Here is a 26,109-nt window from a genome sequence, read left to right as displayed (position 1 = left end):
GGATCCATGAATCAAAAGTGGTTAAGGAGCTTTGGTGCTGAGCATGCATTCTGAAAGAGGGCAGTATTTTCCCCTAGGGTGAAAACTGATTTTTAGAGGGCAAAAAAGAAATCTCACTCTTTTTATGTGTAAAGTGCAGATATGTATACAGTATATAAACACATACTGTATGTCTGTGGCACGAAAACTCACAGGAGCAATAAGAAAGAAAATGTCTTAAAGGGCTCCTTAGGAAGGTGATAATGGATGAAAGGGTGCAGAATAGTGGTGTGGTTTGAGAGGAGCCATAGGTTCTCATCGTTTTTACTCTCAGCATCTAAAAGCTGAGGACAAAGAGAATCTATAGTTTTTATTGCTGACAGCAGTACTACTGTACCATACCTTTTCCTCCTTTCTATTATTGCGTCACTATCACCACCACCACACACACATCCAATGTATACCTTCTGAAAAGTTACATTTCAGTGCGCTAAGTTTACTGAGCATACAGGGGATAAAGGGAAAATATTGCATTTTTCAGAAAGGGGTCTTTTTTTTCCCCATTTCTGGTACAGCACTCCTTCAAGATGATGTACATAATAACTGTGACAACTATCTAATGTTAGGAGCACATTTAAAAACCAGTCTTTCACATTAATAGATATGGCTACTTACCCTGACTGCTGACTGAGAAGGAAAGTACCATTTGTGGTCTGGGATTGCTAGAAGCTTCCAAGAATTATACTCTCTTAGGCCTTTTCTCTACCTCTACTTCAATAGCTAGTAATTGTCTCCACTGAATGAATATCTGTTGAGCCCTCACTGTGTACGTGAGACCAGATCTAAATGTTGAGTAGTTTTACAGAATTGAAAGAGGACCTTGTACTCTCTTTGAGGAGCTTGCCTTCCTCTAAAAAAATAAAAGCAGCAGTTCATTTAAGAGACGAGCCAGTGCGACAGTGTAATGTCAGAAATCACATTCTGAGCCCCTCCTTTTCAAGAAAACCCGAGTGCCTGTCAAGTATCAAGAGGCTGCCGCTTCACTATGTAAGATACTAGGGACATCCCCGATCTTAATTCTTATATGAGTTGCTTATTAGAAAAAGATGGTCAAATTAACCAAATTTCACTAACCATCTCATGTATTTTAACATAAATTATTGGCCACCCTTGAGGCCAGAGCTGAGAGCAGCAAGTTTTGGAAGGGGAAAGCAAGATCAGTGGGTTTCTGGCCACTGTGGTTCATTAAGTCAGAAATCATTTGTCTGCATTAACTCTTGTTCTAAAGTGTTCATATTTTTCAACATATGTGGGTGAAGGTTTTCATAGAGTGTGTGCTTGTGCACCTCAAGAAAAACAACTTGGCCCTCTGAACCTGTTCATCTTGAAGCCTTATTACTGAAAATGGAGCTGTTATCAGCCGGGACAGTGAGAGCATGCTGCCTGTGCTCACCGTACCAACGACCAGACGCAGTGAGATTGTGATACAACGGCACGGGACACATAGGACCCTGCTCATGTATCACTGGGAGGAAGGGTCATTCTTCCTGTCACTCCTAGTGAATAGTTACAAAGCTGAGTCTTTTTTTTTTTAAATTTTTCATTCTTCCAAAAAAGGCCCATAAGATAAATCACCATTATATTTATCATTCTTTTCCACTTTTTTAAATTGGGATCCATCACAATTGTATGCTTCAAACTATTTAGGAACATTTCAATGTTTAGCAGCTTCTAAAATATTTTATTTTAAATACATCCTTTGGTTTAAATTCATAAACTAATCATTCTGTCTTTTTTAAGGGCCTCTGCTTTACATATACTCTGCAGTTCTGCCCTGTAATGAAGTGTATAGTATATACATGCTTTATCTGACGTGCTTTGGGGACAGCTCTCCTTTTCAGAACCTGCTTTTTGTGTCAGCTGACTGGCACCATAGTGCTGGGGAAATGAAGTGGTTCCTTGGTGACTCCCGATACCTGTCAGAATTAATCTGTAGACAGGAAAAGGTTTTCCTTGAAAAGATGAAGGAAACTGCCAAGCAATGTCTGCATGTCATTCCAAGGATACACTTACTGCCACGATGGAGACAAGGAAGAGGGATGCTTATTTTGCAAATTAAAGTTGTGAGCCTCTTTTCTCGACAAGTGAGAATAAGTTAAAAAAAAATTAACTTTTAAGTTTTTTTACATTTTGCTAAATCAAACCTATCCACGTGTGAAGCAAGTCCTCTTCTTTTAATTCTGAAGAACTAAAGCTGGCATTTTCTCACCCTTAAGCACTAGAGAACCATATCCCTTAAGGAAGCAAAGATGAAAATCAAATTTCAACCTAACCTCTTCCTGTTGAGTGAGAGGTCTCCAGTTAACGTTGAAATGAAAATCTCTGTTTTCTGTTGTTTCTTCTGAACCTTGTTTCTGGAAACTAGCAGTTGTCTAATTTGTGAGCAGTCTTTTCTTCCATTTTTAAAAGCAGAAATTATTTTTTAATAATTTGTCTAAAATTATTCATTAAGGAGCAGACAGAAATGTTACTTTTGGGCTGGCTCAGCCTTTGGGGATTGGTTCATCAGTTGCAGTAGCCTGTTACTCCTGCTAGTTGGATGGCATGAGCAGAAGGGTGTCGGAGTTTTACCTCTTGTTTTAGTTCTGTTCCCAAAGCTATGCAAGTTAGTCCCCAGGTCTATGGCCTGCCTAGGACTTACGGACAAAATGCAAGTTTAAGTTAAAAAAAAAAAAAAAAAAGGAAACCTGTGACTCAGCAGCCATCACTGTTCTGTGCTGGCCAAGCAGTGAAACATAGCCTTTGTGTTCAGCCTTCCTCAAAGCATAGCTCTTCACTTCCCAGCTTGTGAGCTTGAGCAAGTTAGTTAAACACTACAACTGTGCCTCACGTACTCATCTGGGAATAGTGATGGTGCCTACCTCATCAGTCATGAGGATTTGCTGAGTTGAAATGGGTTAAGTGCCTAGTATAGTGCCCGGCATAGACTCAGTGCTCAGTAATGTTAACTGCTTGCTTTTTCCCCCTTTTTGTCATAATTATACTGTTAGTATTATGAGCATTTGACATTAGCCTTGATGTTCTAAGTGTTACACTTTAGCACAGTCCTGAAAACACCTTTGGAGGCTGGATTGTTCGGTCTCCCTCAATGTCTGTTGTAGGATTTCATCTTCCTGGGGCCTAATTCATTTACACAAAACTGGTACCTTACTGAATGATTTTGAGGATTCTTTGGGAGAAGTCGTAAAATAGAGAGAATCCATCACTTCTCCAGATCCATGGGACCTTGTCTTATTCATTAACCTATTTGGCTTAGTTTTTTTCCCAGTCTGTGTTATGTCAGTATTTTCATTTTATCCTGTTAAGAGAGCGGAAAAAAAGTAAGGTTAAAGGATTTACTCTAGGTTACCTGGGTTTGGTAGCAGAACTAGGAATAAAACCATCTTGACTGCTATTTGTGGATGTGATTTATTACATAAAGTCCTTCTACAGCTAAGGTTACGTATGTCTCATATGTTAGCTGCGAAGGTCAGTCAAGGAATACTGCAAAATTTTTTATCTTGTGGGCTGAATTGCTTAAATGTTAATTCTAAATATTTTATCATAAATATTTAAAGCAAATAAATTTCCTCTTAATCATAAAGCAACAACTCTTGTTAGTCTGAAAGCATTTGCATGAAAAATTACACATCACTTTAATGTATTTTCTGTCTGATTTTGTGTCCATATAAAAATAAACCACAGATGCATGATGACATCATCATCACTGAACCAAAGAAGGAAGAAAAGGAAATTATTTTGTAAGCTGAAGATATAAACTCTTCCTTGTCAGGTTGTCAGTGCTTTTCTCAATATTTTTAGGAGGGAGTTCCTGTGTGTAGAATCAGCTTGCAAGATCAAGGACAGTTGACACTCATTCCCACAAAATGAGTCCAAAATTTAAACACAGTGTCCTCCAAATGTCCCTTGGCACCAGTGAATGCTATTTTTTTTTTTAATGCTACATTAGGTTCTCTAGTTCATCCCACTCAGCTCCATTGCATTTTCTCTAATGTGTGTCCAGTTTTAAATGATTTGAGTGATGGGCCTTCTATCTTTTACCTGGCCAGTGTAACCCCAGAGTGCCCAGGATTTGCAAGGCCTTATTGCTCCCTGGGACAGCTGTGCTGCAGCAGACCTGAGAAAAGGGTGGCAGAGCTCACAGGGTTGTAATTGCTGCCTAATAGTCTATAGCAACCTGAGCATTTTATTAAGAGGGCATTTAAAATTAGCGTTATTATTCCAGAAGATGCTTTCACATTGCAGTAAAAATCATGCTGAGAGAATGTCTGATATGCAACCTAATTTTGCCGTTTGCTTAATTTCTTCCCATTACTCCTAGTAATATACCTCTCAAGCCATTTTATATTCTTCTCTTTGTACTTCTCTGATTACATGAATAACTTTATCTTCTCCCTTTCTGTTTCTCCCGTCGTATTTGCCCAGAGTATTCCTGGTAAACATAATCCTGACAATAGAATTGGGGATTATTACAATGCAGACTTTTCAGAGTTAGAGTAACTTTCTAAAAGACAGATGTTGATGAATCCCATAGAAGTAGGCAGTATACACCTTCTCATAGCAATAAGCAGGATAGTTTTGAGTTTTTTAATTTTACTTTCTTATTCTTCTCTTAAATCATTCAATTCTGTCATTTCCGGGCCACTCTCTCCTATTACTGACACTCCCATGAGTGGAAGCCGGGTATCAATATCATCATTGTTCTGGAGAGGAACTTTTATCTCTCCTCTGTGATGATATTTGAGCAACTCTGCCATCATACCATGCTTATTTAATTCTGTTGTATTTATAAGCAGTTCTCCAACCTGCTGACGGTTGTCACTTAGAAAACTTACTGGTATTTTTCCTTTCTTCTGCTGTGCTCATCAAATCCTTCCACCTCACTCCTGCAACTGTCCCCCCAGCATTTGGCTACCTTATTAAAAAGAAAAAAGTTTTGAAAAAAGAAATAGTGCTTAATTGAGATTTATGTACACCAAGACATAAGAATCTAGTTTCATATGCTGTATAATACCCCTGGAAAATTCTTTGTCCTTTACTTTTTGGGAGTAATTTATACTTTTCTAAGAAGTAATTTCACATAATTATTATTTGCTTTGATGAACTTTAACAGTCTTTTAAAATTCTTACATTTTTAAATGCACTTCTTATAATAATTACCTTTTGTTTATCCACACTGATTCGTTCATTTAGTAAACATTTGAAGACATTCATTGCAGTCTACTGGACATTGTTCTCGGTGCTTTGAAAAGGAAAATAAGAAGTCTCTGTTTTCAGAAAGATCAAAGCCCAGTAGGGGAGGCTGAAAAGTGCATATTCAACTATCTTACAAGGGGGACATGGTATAATAGAAGTTATGTGAGCACTAATGAGTTGCAAATTACTGCTTCTTGCCGTAAGTCAGTTCTTGTGGGAGACCACATAAAGCATGTGCCATTTGAGCTGGGCTTTGCAGGACAGGTAAGGGAGTAAGGAGAGAAAGGTATGCCCAGGAGCAGAAACCACATTAGGAGGGCATAGACGCCTGAAGAACATTGAGGAATGACCCGTGAGTCAAACACAGGGCATATAATAGAATTTGCTAGTGATGAGCCAGCAACATATGTGGAAGTACACTGAAAAAAGTGGAGCAGCAGTCCTGTAATCCAGACCAGTATTAACCCCAGTGTAATTAATCTTTGCTTTTGAAATATGTGTTTTTAATTTATGTTTCACTACAGGTGATTCTGATCGGCAGCCGGGGTTAAGAACGATCAGTTCAGACCCCCTTGACATTTGAACAGGTACCAAGAAGACCCTGACTCGTTAAAACTGGAAAAGGGGTACCCTTAAGTCAGAACCCCCTCCACCCTTAGGCTGTTAGAAAACAGCCACCTCTACCTCTCTGCTCATAGCTCTTTCCCCTGCAGTTTTTAAATTTGTTCAAATTGCTTCTACTGACTAATGAATAAAACAGATCTTTCTCTTGACTCTATGGTCTCCCTCTAGGCATCATCCTGTACTCTTCATAGCCACACCCTGTGCCTCCATTTTTATCTCTGCTCCAGCGGAGTACAGTCTAGACTTAGTTCCACTGCCCACAGTCTTCCTAGCCTTCTAGGGTGTTGCATTTCTAGACTTTGCACTTGCTGCTACTCTTCTCCTTGGATTTTCCTTCCCTGCACGTTTTTCCTGGCATCACTCACGCATATTTCAGTACTCAGTGATCACATCTGGGAAGCCTTCTCTAATCTTTCCAGCCTAAATTAGGTTTCATTCCTTTGTGCTACTATACTGTTTTGTGTGATATTTGTATAATAACACTTATTTACATATATTATAATTACCTGTCTGCATTAGAACAGTGGACCTTTTAGGAATTGACATATTCATATTTGTTTCCATTTCTAGTGCCCAACAGTGTTCAGAATATAGTAACTGCTTGATAAAAAATTGCTAAATGATTGATGTTATTATAATCATTTAACATTTTTGAGCAGCATATGCTAGCTTCCAATTACTGTGCAATTAGTATGTGCCTGGTCAAGCACTGACCGCCACCTAACATGCACCATTTAACCCCCCGAGTTAGGTACTATTATTTTCCCTTTTACAGATGAGACTGAGGCTTTGAATAGTTAAGTTTCAAAACTGAATTGCTCTTTCTGGTATCTTTCTCAAATTGATATTTCACACTTAATCTAAACTGGGGGACTTCTTTAATGTAAGCTGTAAAATTTCTAAAGCATAATATGTAATCATCCAATTATATTTATTTTGTAAATTGGCAATATTATCAGTTATCTATGGTATTTGTCAAAGGGTTTTTTCTTTTTAAAGATAGGATCTTGTGTGGCTTAACTAGTCATTTTTTTTTTCCTTTGTGTCTAACATTTATATTTTTGCTAGCCATTCAGTGGACCAACAATTCATTCTATTTGGTAATTAAGAGAGACCGAATGATTAAAATCAATAGATGGTGGCACAGGCCCTAATTCCCAATCTTCTCTCCCCACTGAAGAGCCTCTGGAGCCAATAGTTGGAAAGCCCTCCCTAGGAAACCTGCTCATAAATAGAAAAATCAGCTAGTTCAACTCCCCCCTTCCCTTTCTTTTCCCTTCCTCCCTGCTAATGAGCAGTGAAATGGCCTAATGACTGGGACCAGAGGGAGGGGAGAGCAGAGAAGAAAGCCTGAGTAATCCTCACACTGAATCATCAGCCTCTGTGTAATTGAGTTTTCTTTGGTTTCCTTCGTTTTGGAGTTCAGCATTTTAAAGTTACTGAGGGATGCACTGTTTCTCCAGACACTGAGATGAGCGCTGTTTTCAGTTTCTGCCATGATCATTTTGATCCACCGGTGTGGACTAGGAGGCTCATGCTTCCGACAGGGCCTCCAGAAGGGAAGCTGGGAGAACTCTGAATCACACAGTTCCCTTTTCCACTGAGAGTCAAACGTAGAATGGCCTTTTCACGCCCTTGTCTGTTTGACTGTGCGTGATAGAGGTTGAAGAGCATTTATGTGGCAGGAGCGGCTCTGGAAGATAAGGAAGGTGCTGAGCAGAATATGAAAGCAGCCCAGCTCCACATAAGCCCCGGAAGGGGAAATAGATGGTGGCGGAGGATGAACATCTGTCCTGGTTTGCCCAAGATGGAGTGGTTTCTTGGCCTGTGAGACTTTTCAGTACTAAACCCTGCCCAGTCCCAGGCAGACATGGATGGTTGGTCATCTGTGTGCTTAACTGTCCCTAGCTTAACAAATGGAAGTTCACAGTCAGTTGGAAATCATTTCCTATTGTCTTTAAATCCTGACTCACTGAATGAAAAACCAAAAACTTGAGAATTTTCTTGGACTCCCTGGAGTAAGCAGTAAAATTGAATGGACCCTTGTTGAAAGCTTTCCTCCTATTCCACCTGCATCTTGTGCTACAGTTGTCTGATTTAGAACCCTTGGCCGCCCTGCTCCCCGTGCCTGTGAGGTGTTTCTTTGTTCTTCCTCCCCCTCTCCTTTTGCTGCTGCTGCTGCAGTAGCTCCAGAATTAAAGAGTATGTACAGTATGTACTTTCTTCTACTTTGGCACCCACTTCCCATGGACCTGCTTAGATGCAACTGGCTGGGCTGGGGCATTGGGGAGCCTCCAGACAACCCACAGTTGAGTCAGGTCCCCTGCAGCAGCTGTTATCTGAACCAACTGTGTCATGCAACAGCAGCAGGGGAAGGGTGCAGCACAAATGTGCAGGAAGAACACCAGGCAAGCCTGTCTGTGCTCCAGAGAGTCTAAATCACCCCATCTGCATGTGGAGCAGGGTGATTGTTCTGGAGAGTGGGAAGGGGAGGAGATGGTGTTTTTCCACAGTTATTAAGATAAACAGAGCAGCCAGTGCTGTCTGTGCAGCTGTTTCAGTGTGAGGATGAGCTGAATCATTTTATTTTTACTCAGTGGGAATTAACACCTCCCTTCTTTGAGAAAGGGGGAGACTATGGCTAACAAAAATCACTCAATGATTTGAAATCTTTCTGCAGAATGGTAATAATTTATGGGACTGTCTGGACACATCCCTATTTGGACTTTTAATTAGTGAAAACCCAGTTCAGGAGATAAAATAGCTGAATAATCTGAGACAGCCATTTGAAGATGTGGTAGAAGGAATGGGACAAGGAGGGGGATGGAGAAGCAGCAACAGGTGAAAGATTATTTCAAGACAAGAAAAAAATAAGAGTTGTAGCCCTCAGGCTGAAGACAGGGAAGGAGATGAGGAGGAATGGTCATTATTTGCTGTATTATTGTCCTAAGTACCAGACAGTTTTCGAGGTTTACCCTGTGGCCATAGCATCCTGGAAAACCCAAGGTCTCAGACATAAGTCCAGCAAAGATCCTTGATTGAATCATTGTCCTTATAAGCATAATCACAGGCATGGTCATAGTTTTGTGAAAAATAGTTAAAGTTTCAGGTAATGATGACAGAATGAATGCACATCAATTCTCACATCATTTAGAACAAGATCCTACTAAAATGACAGTAAAGGGATTTTTTTTTTTTTTTTTTTTTTTACTTATTCATCAGTAAGGATAAAGAAAATGGGAAAAGGAAGTAAAAAATGGAGAAGAAAGCTGTAAAGCAGATGAACAATGGTAAATGATTTAATGGGCTCAATAAAACTGAATCCTAAGCCACTGAATCCTCAAAGGCTTAGGTATTAGGGGCACGAGGCACCTTTGAAGCTGCAGTGAATGAGGTGGGTAGGAAGGGGCTAAAATGAGAAGGATTGGTTAACTGTGCTTATGAAACAAGAGCTCTAGCTTCGCTCCCCTACTTCACAGAACTTTGACTGCTTCTCTCCTACTCTGATAGAAAACTGGAAATTTATTTTTTTTCCTAGTTTTATTAAGATATAATTGACATGTAACATTGTGTAAGTTTGACATGATGATGTATAACATATGGTGATTTGATACATATATATTATGAAATGATCACCACAATAAGTTTATTTAACATTTCTATCACCTCACAGAAGTACCTTTTTTTATGGTGAGAGCATTTAAGATCTACTGTCTTAGCAACTTTCAAGTATATAATACAGTTTTGTGAACTGTGGTCACTGTTCTATATAGTAGATTCCCCGGAACTTATAACTGGAAGTTTGTACCCACTGACCAACATCTCCCTGTTTCTCTCACTTCCCAGACCCTGGCAACCACCATTCTACTTTGTTTCTATGAATTAGGCTGTTTTAGATTCCACATATAAGTGAGATCATACAGTATTTGTCTTTGTCTGACTTTGGAAATATGTTCTCTGAAGAAGATAAAACAAAAGGTCTCTAAACCAGAAAACCATGCACAGGTGAGAAAGGTAGGAAGCATCAGTCATCTGATGCTTAGACTCCACCTCTCAGTAATACCACACACACAGACAGACAAACACCCTCTCCTTGTTTTACCACTTCTGAAACTCTTGTAGTCAAGCCCATATCTTCCATGCAGAGGATTAGAAACATCTTCCTAGATAATCTGATCAGTCCAAGAGGGAAGAGCTAAAGAATCGGAAAGTGAGGTCTTCTTGACAGTCCACCCACTCAGGAAACTATATTCTCAGGATTTCCTTTTGTTATGTCTAGGCTCCTTCCTGACAGCCTTCTTGACAACCAGACATCTGAGAAAACTAATATAAAATTTAAAGACAAAACAAACAGGAAAAAAAACTATATAGGGAGATGAAAACTTAAAAAAAAAATCATTGCTATCTTCAGAGAAATTAGAGTAAATATGGCAATCTTAGACCAAGAAGAAGATGCCAGAAGAAAGGAACATTTGGAGAATAAGAAGTACAGTTAGAAATTTGAAATATTAAAGCAGAAATGAAAAACTCGGTAGAGAGCACAGATGATAAAGTTGAGGAGCTCTCCCACAAAGTAGGAAAAAATGACAAAACGATGGCAAATAAAGGAAATATAACAGTGCAGGTAAAGGTAAGGAGGCCCAATATCCAAAAGTAAGAATTTCATAAAGAGAGATTAGGAGAATCCAGGGGAAGAAGTCAATAATAGTAATTCAAGAAAAATTACCCAAACTGAAGTACGTGAATTTCCAGATTGCCAAGGTCTTCTAGTACCCAACTCTGTGGAAGAAAGCAGACCCACACCAAGGCATCATGAAATTTCATAATACTAGGGATGCGGAGAAAAAATCTACATTCTTCCAGAGCAAGACATAGTTTTTTAAAAAAAGAAGAAAGAAGAAGAGAGAAATCAGATCAGATATGATTTCTCAACAGCAAAACTAGAAGATTGACAAGCAATAGAATTAGACCTTAAAGGTTTGAAAGAAAACTACTTCCAAATTAAAGTTCTATACCCAGCCAAACTGCTAGTCAAATACAAAAGTAGACTAAACGTATGTTTAGACAAACCAAGCCTTAAAATTTTTACCTCCCAGATACCATTTCTCAGGAAGCTATTGGAGGTGCTCTTCACCAAAATGAGAGAATAAACCAAGAAAGAAGACTGCATGATACAGGACAGGGGCAATTCAGCACAGGAAAGTGGTGAAAGGAATCCTTAGAATGGTGGTGAAGACATCCCAAGATGACAGCTAGCATCAGACTTAGAGGGCAACCAGACTTGACTGAAAACAGCCAGAATGCCTGGGAAGACTTTTAAGAAGAATAAATTGCTAGAAATACCTGCCTGAGGTGTCAGAGTGTTTGAGAGGAGCTTTGGTTGAGGTAACGTAAAATTGGGAGAGAAGAGGTGGATTAGTGTTGAGTACATACAAAACTAAGCAAAAGGAAAATCAAGGCTATTTTTAACTCTTAGTAGGGAAGAAAAACTGAAGGGAAAGTACTCCATATACATTAGTTGTAAATAATGTTTACTTAATCAAAATGTAAACACTGAGTGTCATTTCAACCAAAATTACAATACAGTCTAAGGGGGGATAGGAAAGGGTTCATATGGAGGAGAGGGCTAAAAAATTGTCTTCCATAGTAGTGGATTAGTAGATGGGCCTAAAACTGAAAAACCAAGAAGTAGCATTTAAAGCATGATAATTATAGATGTGTGATAAATCCTAAAATAATCCATTAAAACAGGTAAAAACATTTGCCTCTGGGAAGAGGAGGAAATGGAACATGGGAGGAGTAATTTCCACAATAAATCTTATAGGCTATTTGACTTTTAAAACTATGTACATGTAAAAATGCCTTAAAGAAGGCATTTTAAAAATGTAAGAGAAGGAAAAGAAATAGGGTAAGCCAGTTGTTTTTTTTTTTTTTTAAATGAGAGGTCCAAACACGACAGCAGTAGCAATGACTACTAGTAATATAATAGAATCTCCTTTTTTTTAAAAAAATAAATCCTTTCTTACAAAGTATGCATTTTACTTTATGTGCATTTCTCTTGTAAGTTTTTCTTTCCTTGAATTTCTGACGTTTTCTTTCTGATCACTGGCTTAGCACTAATGCTGTACCAGTAAAGTCTAGGTCGTGAATGGTTGAACTCTCAAGAAGCTTTGGGGAGGAGGAGTAAAAAAATCCTTGCCAAACTACTCCACCCCCCAACCTGCTTACTAATCCAGCAGAAATACTGTTTGGGGACAGGCCTCAAAACTTCATGGTGCATGGGACTCCTAACACAAAAGGCATGAGTGTGGGAGAATGTCTTTGAATGTGATTGGGCAGACTGCTAGTTTTGAACTTACGCTGTGTCTGCTCACCGCCTGCTGTCAGCTGCAGACTCTAGATCATCAAATAATGCCACTTAGAGCATCTTGCTCTTTTCTCTTTTGCTTCTGTTCAAGTTCAAACACACTGACAGTTTAGCAGCAAAATCTCTTAGACCAGTAGTGCTGAGATTAATAATCCTTCATGCTTTTTGGAAACTGGAGTGCACAGGTTTCTAATGGTGAAATGAGTCATGCACTTCTGCCTTTAACAGCCCCTGATACAGAACACTGTGCATATCTGTACTAGTTTTGGCACCCCAGACAAAAACACTTCTCTCTCTTCTGTTATCGTTTGCATTTCCTGTGCTGTTGGTGTGAGTGTTTCTCTCAAGTTTTCCGTACTATTAGTTTTGTTTACTTTGCCTCTGGTTGATAGCTTTATACATAGGTATACTGATGCTTGAATTATGTGCTAAGTAAATCTCTGGATTTTTTTTTTTTTTCTGATCCATTCTCTAGGTAAAGGTCCAGAATTTCCCCAAGGGAAGTTTTATGGTCCCTGAAATTTTCTGTGAGCACCGAAGCTGTGTGGGGATAGTAGGTGTTAAGTGTGTGGCTTTTCTGCATTGAGCTTTTTTCCCCCAAATACATTTTAGTCAGTCAGCTCTGAGGAGCTGTTATTGCCTGGAACATAGGTTTCTTTACATAGCTGGTAAAGAATGCAGAGGCTTTGAGGAACATGTGTTCTGTTGAGCTTTGAAATCTCCCGCCTGATTTCTGCGAGTGTAGAGGTGTGAGTTTTCCATGGAAGGAAGTCATACACGCAGGGGCTATCACATGGGAAGTGTTCAGAAGCTGGTAGCTTTTATTTTAATCCCAGAGCTAGTTTCTCAGGGGCCTGGAGTGAAGATTTGTGGTTTCCTTACTCCCTGTGTTCTCTTTATTACTCTCTTGACTTGGCACTCCGTTTTCACTTCCGTTACTCTGACCATCTTGGGCAATTCTTGTCTTATTTCTCAGTGTGTCAACTGTTTATACATTCTTAGAAGGATTCTTAGATTTTTCTTCAGGGAGAGGCAAATTCTTTCTCCTTCTGTTTTCCTTGATTCTTTTCCTATTTCTATAGGGAAAAAAGGAGATGCTCTTCCTGCCCTTAAAAATTTAAGTTACAATAAGTGGCATATCCCCACCATAGTCCTAGGTTAAAAAAAAAGAGAGAAACTTCCCTTAGCCACCACGATCCTAAAGCAGGCTTGCTACAGGTCATAGTTACCAAATGAGTTCTTACAGATTCATAGGGAAACTAACAAATTTAATTATCTTCTGCTTTTTCTCTAGTGCACAATTCCATTAGACTCATTTGTCTACATTCGTGGAAACGCACAGCCTATTGGATAAACTGAAAAAGATAATGCAGCCATTTTAAAGATAAAACTGGTGAAATTCTCTCCCCTTGCTCCCAGCATCTTGGGCCAGGGGAAAAGTTAATGAAAAAATGCAAATGTTGAACTTCTGGTAATTTAGTTCTGTTTCTTAAAATATACTTTGTGTTGGTTTCAAATGTTTTATTGAGTAATAAAATTGGTTAACAGTATTCCCACATGGGGATTTGTTCACATTAGCACATAACAGAGACAGAAGAAGGGACTGGTGTATTCATATTCATACTCTTTTTCTCCCTTTATCCCTTTTCTCTCTTCTTCCTCCTTTCTCCCTCCCTCTCTCCCTTATTCATTTTTCATTTTATGTCCTCCACTTCCCATTTTGTCTTTCTATAATCGCTTGGCTATTATAATCTGAAAAAAGCAGAAAAAAAAAGAAAACTAAACCATGAAATAAATAAGACATTTCTTCCTGTGAAATTCAAATCTGTTCTTCTTTCCAGATCCTAAGAAACCTACTTAATTAAATTTTTGCCTATGTCCTGCTAAATATCTGTAATAGGTGTACTATATCTACATCGCAGGCTCATTTACACTGTATCCATATTCTCAGGCAGAGCTAGTCATACCTTCCCATTTGACCCTTCTTTTATTCCTGCAGGGAGAGGTTTTACAACAGTTTATACTTCCAGTTTAGCAAGTTTGTCCATAAAGTTCTGTGCTAAATAGATCACCTAGCAGCCAGTGGCTAATTACTTGCTTTTTTAAATTTTTGCCTGTTGACTGGCCTGAAATGTAGGGAAGAAATTTTATCTGTAGTGTTCAATCTCACATCCCAGCACCCAGCAAGTAGTAGCCGGCATGTGGTAAATAAATACTCAGCCAGCATTTGTTGGGTGAGTCAGTGATCATTTGTGTGTGTTTGGCAGGGAGGGGATTATTTCTCTTTTAGCCATGTTTGTTTTGTTTTGCTCTTCAAAGCAAAAGTAGTTCACAAGGAGGACTTTTAAAGTTCATGTTGCTAAATTTGGTGTTTTAAGGTTAGGCTGCCATATGTGACTAGGTCAGATGCTCTTACATCTTCTTACCACTGCTACCAACTTGGAGCCTGAGACTCAGAGAAATTAAGGAACTTGCCCCAAATTTTATGCCTAATGCATTATGAGGCTCTGACTAGAACTTGGGTCATTCTTTCGACTCAGTTCTGTCAAAAATCATAGTTTGATGGGTTTTAGTCATGCCTTCTAAATGCACTATAAATTTCTTCAGAAGGTTTATGTCCTGTCTTTCTGGTCTGTTCCTCACAGTACTTGGCACAATTTCTTGTACCGAGTGTTTATTACATCTCCATTAATAGCAGATTTGCCCAGTAGACCTACAGGAGCTATTGATTGGTAAATGTGCAAGCAGGAAATATCAATGAATTAAATAAATTTTCATATTATATCATTTTCATATGATTTATGTAAATAAATATTATAGTTAGGTTCTTTTCATGAGATTTGATTTCATAGATTGAAGGCATATTATTATGGCAGGTTTTAGCTTCTACATTTAGGGGTGGGGGAAAATCTCCATTCAGAACGTACATCTCCCCAAAATAAAAAACAACACTTAAATATTTATCTCTAATGTTGGAATGATTTTCTATTTTGGGTCACACTGGGTTTTGATGTGTTAGTAGTTATTTACCAGTCTTATCCCTTCTGCATACTTGATTCTATATAGAATCAGTTTTCTCTGAAATACAAGATGACTTCTTGTTTTGTTTGCCCTTCAGGTTGAGTAGTGGAGTTGCTGGAACATGACTGCTCCCTCTGCAGGGCTAATGGCCAGACAACATCAGGGCTGTTCTCTGAGACAGTAGCCTCTGCATAGGCTAACTCTGGACACAGAGTGTTTAACCTTTCAGTAATTCTTCCTCTCCCAAATAAGCAAATGCTGCTGGGGCCCGTTGCTAAAGTCAGTAGAGGAAAATCTATAGCTCCACAGATCAGCCAGAGGGAAGGTTTTCTAAGAGTAACAAATCTGTTCCGTTGCAACATGCTTTTTCTAGAAGCTTTTTGTCATTCTGGCAGTAAACTCTTTTCCACTCGCTGCCTTAGCAACAAGACCTGAAGCCACTTTCCCCTCCAGTCTGTGGTTTGATTATAAGAGCACTAACATTGTACCCAGAACTAGAAGAAAATGTCATACTGGGGAAACCCACAGACATTACCTGCTTCTTGGGCTAGAGAATTATTTATGTACATTCTTCATATCTCCTTGAAAGGAAAGGTCAAATAGGAAATCGTGGAAATAGTGAATCCAAACTCCACATGTCCCAAGTCCCCAGTAAATGCTGTAGCAAAAGTTCTTGTCAGGTGACTGCCTCTGGCCACAGCACAGAACAGCTTTTCTCCTCAGAGTTCTCCATGGCTACCTCAGAGGAAGAGCCAAAATGTTAAGGATTCCTTCTTGTGCTGTTAAGGATACTAGTCTGACTCTAGTTTTCTCAAGAGTCTTTGTTTAACCTAAGAATGTAAAGTCCAGTTTGAGAATAAAACTTTGTTTACCAAAGAATAAAATTCTGATGGATTTTGGCTTTAGTTGATCCCTTGAGAGCTCATTTAAATATTTTTTACCAAACTCAATTTTATCTTGTAGTAGAACCTGCTCAGTACGGAAGTTAGGTGATCGTATAACTAGAGACAAAGGTTAAGGATTAACTGTAACCACAATTAGGCTAAAGACTAAAGAATACCGAGACTTGAGAATGCCCAGGGGTTTAAAGTGGGGATGTACACGTTGCTGTTTTTCTGTATTTTCTTTCATTTGTTAAAGATGTATTCTGTGTGACTTTGAAATGAAATCTGGTAGCATCCTGACAAGAAATGATGGAAAGATAGGTTAAGAATAGGAATTTGTAGTACCTTCCCAGAACAGGCAGAGAATACAATGAAATCTCCAAGGCAAAATTTTTCTAGGTCACAGTATTATGATATCTCTCTGTTAAGAAGTACTATTTTTCTTAATAAATTAAAACGCCAAACTTTCAGGGTTTGTGCAAAAAAGCAACTCTTCTGTGGATGTGGGTAACTGGACCACGTATGGGCAGAAGATTCTCACGCTGTTTCCTTATGCATAGCTGAGTCGGGTCAAGAACATTTTAAACAGACCTCTGAAGACTAGGGGCTTAAAGCAGGAAACAATGTAGAGCCAGGAAATCTGCATTTAGAATGTGGCTTCTTTCTGTAGCCCAGACCTGCACTGTGGGGCCCTTAGAAGACAGGCGAGCACCTGCCTGCGCTCTTGAAGTCTGTCCTTGGGCCTCCCTCTTCAGGGACGCACCACTTTGACACCCACGGCTAGGAATACTCTCCCGGACAACCAGCGTTCTTGAAGTCCAAATCAAGAACCTCTGCATCTGACAACATACTCTTTGAATTTCTATTTAATGACACCCTACTTTGCCAAGCATTGCATTACACACCTTAAATCCTTATCTCATTTAAATATCCTATAAGGTTTGTGTCACTAACCTCCTTTTATAGAGAAGGAAGCTACAGTTCAAGAAGGTTTAACATGTATTTTTTCCAAAGTGACACAGCTAATTAAGTGATGGGGCTGGGCTACAAACCTGATTCTTTGAGACACTAAAGCAGGTACTTCAGAACTCTATAGTTCTTTTAAATTCTAGAGTGTTATCCTCAGAGGGCATTTTATTAAAGAAGACAGGCTCTTTTCACCTACAGTATTATAGTTCCTTAAAACTTCTGCATTGAAACCTCCTGTACTGAACTGTGTTCTGGACCCAGGCATTGTCAGTGATTAGAAGACAGCTAACATAGGGAAGGGAGGAGAATATTGGAAACAGGCTGTTACACAGGGCTCGTGTGGACAGCATTCATCCTCATCAGAAATGGCCAATCTTTTGCATATCTGCCTTCCTCAGCACTGTTTAAGTTTTAATTATCTCCCAACTGTCTGAGCTGCTGTTGAGGACCTCAGAGAGAACAAAGGATAGCTGTCATATTTTTCAGCAGTGCTCCTCTTTGCACACTGATGATGTCACTAGCTGCCACTGCCCTGTTACCAGGTTAAATCAGAGTCTGAGTATGCTTTGGAGAGATGATGTTGAAAGGAAAAAAATTAAGTGTAAGCTTTACCTCTTATTCATAATCTCTGGACAGAGAAAATGTGGTATCTGCTTCTCCTGTTTAGGTGTTATAACCCAGAAGCAAGTTTTGCTTTGTTTTTCAAAAAAAAAAAAAAAAAAAAAAAAAAAAGGAGGGGGGATTCTATCCCATCCCCCTCCCTTGAATTTTCAATAGCTTGGATGTGATAACTTCTCTTCTTCCTTGGGTTGCTCTATTGTGAGCCCCGTTAAGGAAATCTGCTCCTGAATAAGGATGATACCTGTGCTGCCTCCTTCTCCTGCTAGACATTGCTTATGGGTCTGGGTGCTCCTTCCTCTGAGCTGGCAGGGTCCCTGAGTTCTTAACAGAGAGCTCCAGGCTGCCTACCAGTCACAGATTTGGTGGAGGGGGTTAGTTGAAGCCTATTTGCCATTTCTAGTCAAGATCCTTAGTAAAGGACAGAGTTGTATGCTAAACAAGTCCTTGCTGGAGAAAAGGAGCATGGCTTCTTTCTTGTGACTTGGTTAAACCATTTTTTAAAATGTGTATTTGAATAAGGCCTTTATACCATTTTTATAAATTAGGCTATAATTTTATGGAGACTTAGAAAGTATTGTAGAACTAGAATAATTAAACTTGTTATGAGCATTACATAAAACAGGCTAATCAAGAAGTGTGATGTACAGTGGTGAATTGCTAATTTGACCTCAGGATTATGCAGCAGAGATAACATTATCTTCATTTATATAGAACTTTTTATCTGGAGGCATCTCTCAGTGCTTTTGCAATCATATATATTATCTTGTTAGTTATCACAAACACTATCATTAAGGCTGTAAAATGTATTCCAGTACAGTTTTTTATTTTCAGTTTCCTATAATTGGGGATGAGGGAGGGGAAGGTGCCATATTTTTTCCCATTCCTGATATTTGTACCAGGGTAAAATTTGGGAAATGGTTATTATCTAAATGTGGAGAGCCTAGCTCCATATAATATTTTAAAAAGAAAAAAAGGGGGGGAGGGAACATTACTGCATGGTCAGACCGAATTATTCACCTCAAGAACTGCCAATGGAAAAGGCCCTGTTATTCAGTTCCTGGCTCTTCTCCCTTTCAGCATTAGGAGAGCTCTCTCTCCTATGAGAGACTCGACCTCAGGAACAGGAGAATGATCTGATCAAATTCCACTAAACCACATTCCCTCCATTCCCTCCAAGGTTGCAGACAGCAGCACTCAGACTGTCATGACCATGTGCAGTTGAAAATGCTATGCTGGTTGAGTTCCTGTGGGTTTAAGGAAATGGACAAAATTAGATTCAGGCCAAGGTGCCAGGCTTAACACACCCCTTCCGTTCCAGAAAGCCCAGAGAGATTGTTATTGCCAACAGTAAAGAGCAACACATCTGCTCTACCCAGACCATTTAGAACTCATTTTACATGAAACCCCACCCACGCATCCAAACCCCATAAAATCAGCACCTTCTGTCTGCCTTGAGGGCTTGAGAGAACAGATCAGGGCCAACGTCCTCCTCACCCAAAGGGTTCTGGTGAGCTCAGCAGTTGCCCTGACTCTCTCCACACAGGAAGAGCGGTGTCTCCCTGCAGTGGGCATGGGCACACTGAACAACCAGGGCAAGAGAGAGCCTTCATCTTGATTATGAAGATGGACATTCGGCTCATGTCAGAGAGCAGATGGCTAAATGAGGTGCACAGGGGATGTGGTGAGATTCAGGCTTGAAGAAACAGGAGGGAAAGTAGCCCATGATACAAAACCCTCAAATAGAGTCTCTTTAATGTGAGTTTTTTAAATCAGCATTTACATCATGCAGTTAACTTGGAGTGATGAAAAATGTAAGGAAATTACCGAATTAGTGAACAGCAATTAACTCAAAAGTAAAATGATTATCAACTGAGTTGACGATTGTTTTACACAGTGGAGGGAAGATGTTACAAAAACCTTGCCCAGTCTGTCACGTTCGAATTGAAATCTGTTTGTTTAGTATGCCCCAGCCTTCAGAGCTCATAGTTCATAATTTGGGAGAGCTTTATCAGTTAATCTAGTTATTTTTCTCTGGTTCTTTTGAATTCCAGTAAGACTGTGTGTGGCAGATTACATTCCCTGTGGAACTGTGTGACACTCAGAAGAGTAAGTTTGTTCATTAACCTGTGAACTGTCAGGTCCCTTTGGAGAGTGAAAGGAGCAAGTCGCTCCAAGGTTAATGCTTGTTTGTCGGAGGTGAAGCCTCCAGGGAGACAGAGGGTGAACAGGCTGAGATGCCTGAGACCTGCCCTGTGAAACTCTGCACTGTGTGCAGGTGCCAGATCTGTGTGGCCAGGAGGGAGGCTGCGGGCAGGCTGGGTCACCTCTGCAGATCACTTCCTCTGGTCAGGAGAAGGCTTCCCAGCAGTCAAGTAGGGGGCTGGCGTAAGTATATAGGGTTAACTTCCTAACAAGGATTTAGGAGCAATATTAAAATACAAGAAACTGTGAGTGGTTTTCAGTAGTTTCTGTGGATTTTTCCTTTGAACAAGAAAGCAGTATTGATTTCATGCACTTGCCTCCAATGGATGAAAGCTTTCATTGAGGTGGAAAGCATTTGATTTTGTGTATGTTGTGCACCTGTGCACAGGCACAGTCCTAACTGCAAGGCGAGGATAGAAGCTGTTTGTTATTCTCCAGTGTATGTCTCATGGACATATAATTGTACTGACGTCCAGGGGTTGAGCTGAATAGTCCCTGCTTTGATTTTCTAGGTAAACCAAATCTAAGTTCTACATAATTCTCTGGAAAGTGGTACCTCCCTAATTTTGCTGTAATTCTTCCAGGCTCAGTTGGAGCTAGCCCTCAAGAGCAGGTACAGGGTCTAAAGCCAAGTTCAGAGTCTCCTTTAGTCCAAACTTTGGTACACTGTATGTTTACATAGTGTATCTTATTCTGTTATCTTTGACTTGGTTGTGATAGAAGCTTATTTTTTCCTACAAATTTTCTTTTCTTTTTATCCCCAGGTATATTCGAATAGTTGGAACTCACAACACAGTGAACAAGATTTTCCACATTGTGGCTTTTGAATGTATGTTTACAAACAAAACCTTCACTCTGGAGAAGGGGCTGATAGGTAAGTGTTACAATTACATTTTCTTGTATACACTTAGGCATTTTATCTTCAAATATTTTGTTATTCCATTAACTCATCTTAGTCCTCCTCTTAGCTTTGACTAAGAACTCTGGTTGATTTGAATGCCTTATGGCTGAGTGACATAAGAGAGGGCTTAATATTTTTAAAAGTAGTCAAAATAATAATTCCAGTAGACTGAAAAGAATATAAATATTGTACTAGTAGTCAAGAATGGAAAATGCTCCAGTGATTCATTCAGATTTGCTATGTGGAGAATGCTTATGAGAGTGAGCAAAGCCTCTCATACCAAAGGCTTTTCTATATTTAATGGTAGGTAAGATCAGGGAGGAAGTCAGTGTAATGTTGATCCAATGTTTATACTTTCTAAACCTATGCAGGTATTTTGGCCTTTGATTTGATACAAATGGTGTGCTCAGCTGTGAGAATATCTCCTTTTCATGGACACAGCAGTCCATATTTGCCGTATTTACCCAGATCCACCTCAGGAAAATGCCTGCATATAACTTAAATAAGATCGCAGTAACTAAATTGTCATTGTGAAAATTAAGTTATCTTGTGGAAAATACTGCCTGGCTGATCCTTTGAAAGGGTATTTTCAATTTTTGTTTAGTTGTTTATTTGGTTGTTTTCTGTTATGTTGTTTTTGCTTTTGTTTTAGGTAGTATTTAACCTGGCACTATGTACAACCTATCCTAGGTCTCAGCATTCTAGATGCCATGAGTGGTTATTCCTGCTTTATCCATGCCCGCAGGTTTTTGCTCATTTCCTGCAAAGATCATAGTTTAACCAATTAGATCCTTGAATCTGTGCCTTTACTGCAGCTTTCTTTGAAAAGAGACTCTTTGTGTTCAAGTAGGGGGATAAGATGCCCACGCCTTGGTGTATGTAAAGTACAACTCTGCACCTTTACAAAGGGACTCATTTCTCCTCTTCCTCGCAAGTCCTGTCCTTGTTGTGGTGCAGAACATATTGACACATGTTCTAAAAACATGGTGAAAACTCGAATGGGAAAGATGAGTGTAACTTTCAAATGTTGACTGATTCTTTGAATGGTAAAAAGTCTCAATTTTCCTCACACCTTCCATGTCCTAACATAATCCTTTACTTAGGGAAATTTGGGAGAGTAATATTAACAAAGTAGCAGGAGTAGAAATTGTCCCAAATTATAGAGAACCTTTTAGAGCTCATCTAAAATAAATTTCTTTGTCTTAACTTTTCTATGGGTATAATTATTAACATGAAATATAAACATTGGTAATCTTTATGACTTTTAAGTCACTTGAAAGTTAACTGTGCTGAAGCATTCCCTGGTGTTATCAAGGCTTTTAATTCTGTGGGAGCATAGAATTGTGTGATGAAGGGATATGGGGAGGGCACTTCTTTCCACCTGCTGCTCATGTTGTTTTATACACTGCAGGCCTCACTCACCGTGTGTGTGGTTGTGTAGTTAGGGGCGACCTTACTGAGGAGGATCTTAGAGACCAAACCACCTTCAAAGTCACAGAATGTACAGCATTTGGCTATACATTTCAGCCCAGTGCACTGCATTTTGAACATGCTCATAGAAGGCGCCTCTGCCTTCTTATTGGAGGAAGAGCAGATTTGTGGACACTGTAATTATCAAAGAAATAGGTCTATCTGGTATGAAAGGCCATCACAGGAATGAAACCCAGGATCAGTTGTAGTGAGAGATGCTGTTGTTGGTCTGTATGTTTTGTCCAAACTGAGTTAGTCAGCACAATCAGAAGCTATAATAGTCTCAGGCATGTCAGGAGATGAAAGAAGATTGTAGAGATGCAAGAAGTGTTTTTGGTGTCTGGTCAAACACTTTCCTTCATTCCCTTTTCTTCAGTCCTGTTTCTGTGATGCTCACCAGTTTGACTGCAAAGAGCCCTGCACTGTCACTGCCTGTCATCGTCCTTCCACTGAGTGGGAGCAGTGGTGCAAGGAGACTGATGACCTACGGTGGGATCCCCTTTGGCCCTCCTTTTACAAACATCTTCACAGCTCAGAGCTGCCCCTGTGCTGGGCAGACGGGGAGGTGGTGTGAGTGGACAGGGAGTTGGGGGGGATTTCATTTTTCTATGTCTGACATGGCAGCTCTGCTGAGTTTACAGTGGTGTTTGAAATAGTAATGGCCAGCTTTCCATGTTGATGATCTCAGGTGCACTTTGGCTGCACACAGGCCTCAGCCGGCCACTCTTCAGGGATCTGCAAGAAAGGAATGGTCCACTAGTGGGGGCACAGTGTATGTCAGAATCACCTGGAGTAATTTTAAAGTTGTAGCTGCCTACTACTTCCTCTTTCCTATGAAATATGTACTCCTTCCTTGAGAACCACCAATAGAAACTCCATGTTTTCATGGAGGAAAAAAGTAAAACTAAAATAATGTCATCATGAATAGCTAGTAGGTTATCTAGCTCACTTGTATGTTTCGAGGCTCAGAACTTCTTTCTGTCACAGTTCTTGGTGCTTATGAAGGCTGCTCTGATTAGAGGAGCACGCTCCTTGTAAGCCTTAAAATTTTTAAATGTTTGTGTTGTTTTTAAACATCAGATTGTAGTGTTATTACTTAAAACATACAGTGATGCCAGAAAAAAATAAATAAAAATAACTGCACTAGCCCTGTAAGATTTTAGTCTTTTTCCACCAAAGGGTTTCTTTCACATTTTTGTTGCCAGCATGTTGTCCTTCATGCTGCTTCACCTGTACACACTCATGGGGAAGCTGTGGAGCCCTGTGGGTTCATCTGTCCCTGGGAATGGGCCCCACCTCAGCCACACTGACCAGATCTGGGTGTCAGACTCTACCCACAGCACCTCTGCCACCTCATCTGCTGCTGCCACCATAGCCCCTTCTCATTTGGTGGCTGCTTCTGGACGGTGCTGGGATACATTCTTGCCTGAGAGAGTCAGCCTGTGATGACTGTCTCCTGTTTGCTAGGAGGCATTTGTCGGAAGCTCTAACCTGTCTTGCAGCTGATGCATGGAAGGAACGTTAGAAGAGATAAGACTGCTATTTAGACATTCAGCCTCCCAGAGAACGCATTTAATTCGCTTTGGCACTCCACTCTGTGATAAGTACATGCCATTTGCCAGATCCCTCCACTTTTTTCATCATAATTACCAAAACTTCCTTTTCATTTAATCTTATGTTTAAATTTATTTCCTTGAATACCCTATTAGTCATTCAAAGAGAGAGAACAGTACCCACCACCCAGCTTAAAGAATTATCAGCCCTCAGACAACCTGGTTTTATCTACATAATACCTACTTCCTCCCCATCAGATTATTTTGAAGCCAATCCCAGCCACTTTATCATTTTATCCATAAATATTTCAATATGTATCTGTAAAACTAAGACCTCCGTTTTGTAGCCATAATCACAATATCATTATAATACCCCAAAATTGAACCATAATTCCTTGTGAATGTTAAATACGCAGTCAGTGTTCAGATGTTCTTCATTGAATCGAAGTCTGGAGTCAGTGTATGTGTTTTTACAGGTTATTTAAATAAGAATTCAAATAAGGTCCATACTATCAATAAATAGCTGTTATGATTCTTAAATCTCTTTAAGTCTATAGGTTCCCTTCCACATGTCTATCTCTGTGTTCTTCTTCCCGCCCCCCCCCCCATTATAATTTATTTGCTGAAGAAACTAACTTTTTGTCCTGTAGAGTTTCTAACAGCCTAGATTTTGGTGATTAAACCCTATGGTAACACTAAATGTATTCCTCTGTTGTATTTCTTGTAATTTAGTAGTTTGGTATAGGCTTCATCTGATTCAAGATTTTTTTTTTTTTGTAAGAATGCTCTGTAGGTGATAGTATATGTCTGTCAAGAAGCACAGATCTTTGGTTGCCCCTCTCTTTTGGATATTCACATCCATTCATGATTATTTCCTAGATTTATTCTTTCATAATTTGAATTACAAAATGGTTATATTCTAATCTTGTTATTCCTTGTTCATTTAGTAACTAGAAAGAGAAAACTTTCCTGAACATGCATTTGGTAATCCTGAGTTGCAGTTTGCCTAGGAAAAGAAGGATAAATGCTCTATTCTTTCTTTTCATTTACTACTTTTCAAATTAAAGAGATGGTTACCTGGCTTGAAAGGTGACCAATGAGGTTCGTGGAGGTCTTGCCAGAGGTGAGGGGAGAAAGGGGAGAATGTATCATTTTGAATTCACTGGATTAAACAAATTGGACATCTTTTAATAACTTGCAGTTATTTTTATTGATACTAAAATTGTCCCCATCTTAGCTTCTTCATGTTGGCTCTTGAGTCTTTCTGATGATCTCAGGAGTCCCCAGTACTTCCTTGATTTGTGGCATGACGCGATGCGCCAGGTTCACCTTGTGTATTTCCTGCCCCTGATCTGGAATCAGCCATTTCTGCAAAAAGCCCTGGTTCCTTTAAGTCAGAAATAACATTTGGAAACCTCAACCTGAGCACTCCTGATTGGGTTGATCACTGTTCCTAGGCCTTTTCAGTGGACAGAAATAGGAAATGCATGCACATGTATTTATTTACTTATTTGTATGTCAGATATTTAACAGGTGAAATATATGCACTTAGAGTGCATGCCGACACTTCTAATTAAAATTCAGTACACAAAGTTTTTGTTTAATCTTTTGATCTTTCATCTCCTTTTTTCCATACTGAAAATCTCGGTTACTAGTGCTAGAGCACAATAGTTAATTTGCTTTTTCTTCAGTACATACAAAATAGTTTCAGAATTATATTACTACTACTACCTTAAACCACATGATTACTGAAAATAGTTTAACATTTTAGCAGTTATCTTTTGCATCCTTAAGGTGTATCCCACTAGAGATATACAGTAAAGTTACTGTGTTTTAAAGTCACTTAAAATAATTCTCTAAATGGTCATGTTGCTATTCAGTGTACAGATAGATTCATTTGCTCCATTTTGCTTTCATATTTAATGATTGCCTTTAAGATTTTTTTGTCTTATAACTATATAAAATATATAGATAGTTCCAAAATCAAATCTACGGAACAGTTGTATTTAGAGAAATTGAGTTTCTATTCCTGTCCCCTCTACTCCAGTAGATAGCTTCTTTTTCCCCTTTAGTTTTTTTGGGTTATTCTTTTTTAAAATGGAAAATAAGTAAATACATATGTAATTTATATTTTGTATCCTCCCCACCATTCTTAAATTGGTAGCATACTTGGCTCTATGTACTTTCTTTACCTTGCTTTATTGTACTTAACACTTGTCCTAGAGCTAGTTATATAGAAGGGTATTATTTATTTACCCCTTT

General features: G+C 39.3%; 1 protein-coding gene across 2 annotated transcripts in view; it reads left to right on the top strand.

Annotated features, from left to right (window-relative positions):
- Nucleotides 1-26,109, top strand: part of BTBD9 (BTB domain containing 9) — a 342,598-nt gene that overhangs the window by 198,765 nt on the left and 117,724 nt on the right. For both annotated transcript variants that reach the window (XM_064476456.1, XM_064476455.1), the window contains one exon: nucleotides 20,688-20,797. In XM_064476456.1, coding sequence (XP_064332526.1) covers nucleotides 20,688-20,797 — 110 coding nt within the window. The remainder of the gene's footprint in view (nucleotides 1-20,687; nucleotides 20,798-26,109) is intronic.

Source organism: Camelus dromedarius, chromosome 19 (assembly GCF_036321535.1).
Source record: "Camelus dromedarius isolate mCamDro1 chromosome 19, mCamDro1.pat, whole genome shotgun sequence".
Classification (NCBI taxonomy): Eukaryota; Metazoa; Chordata; class Mammalia; order Artiodactyla; family Camelidae; genus Camelus; species Camelus dromedarius.
The sequence above is the reverse complement of the archived record's forward strand: the minus strand, read 5'-3'. Positions and strand labels throughout refer to the sequence as shown.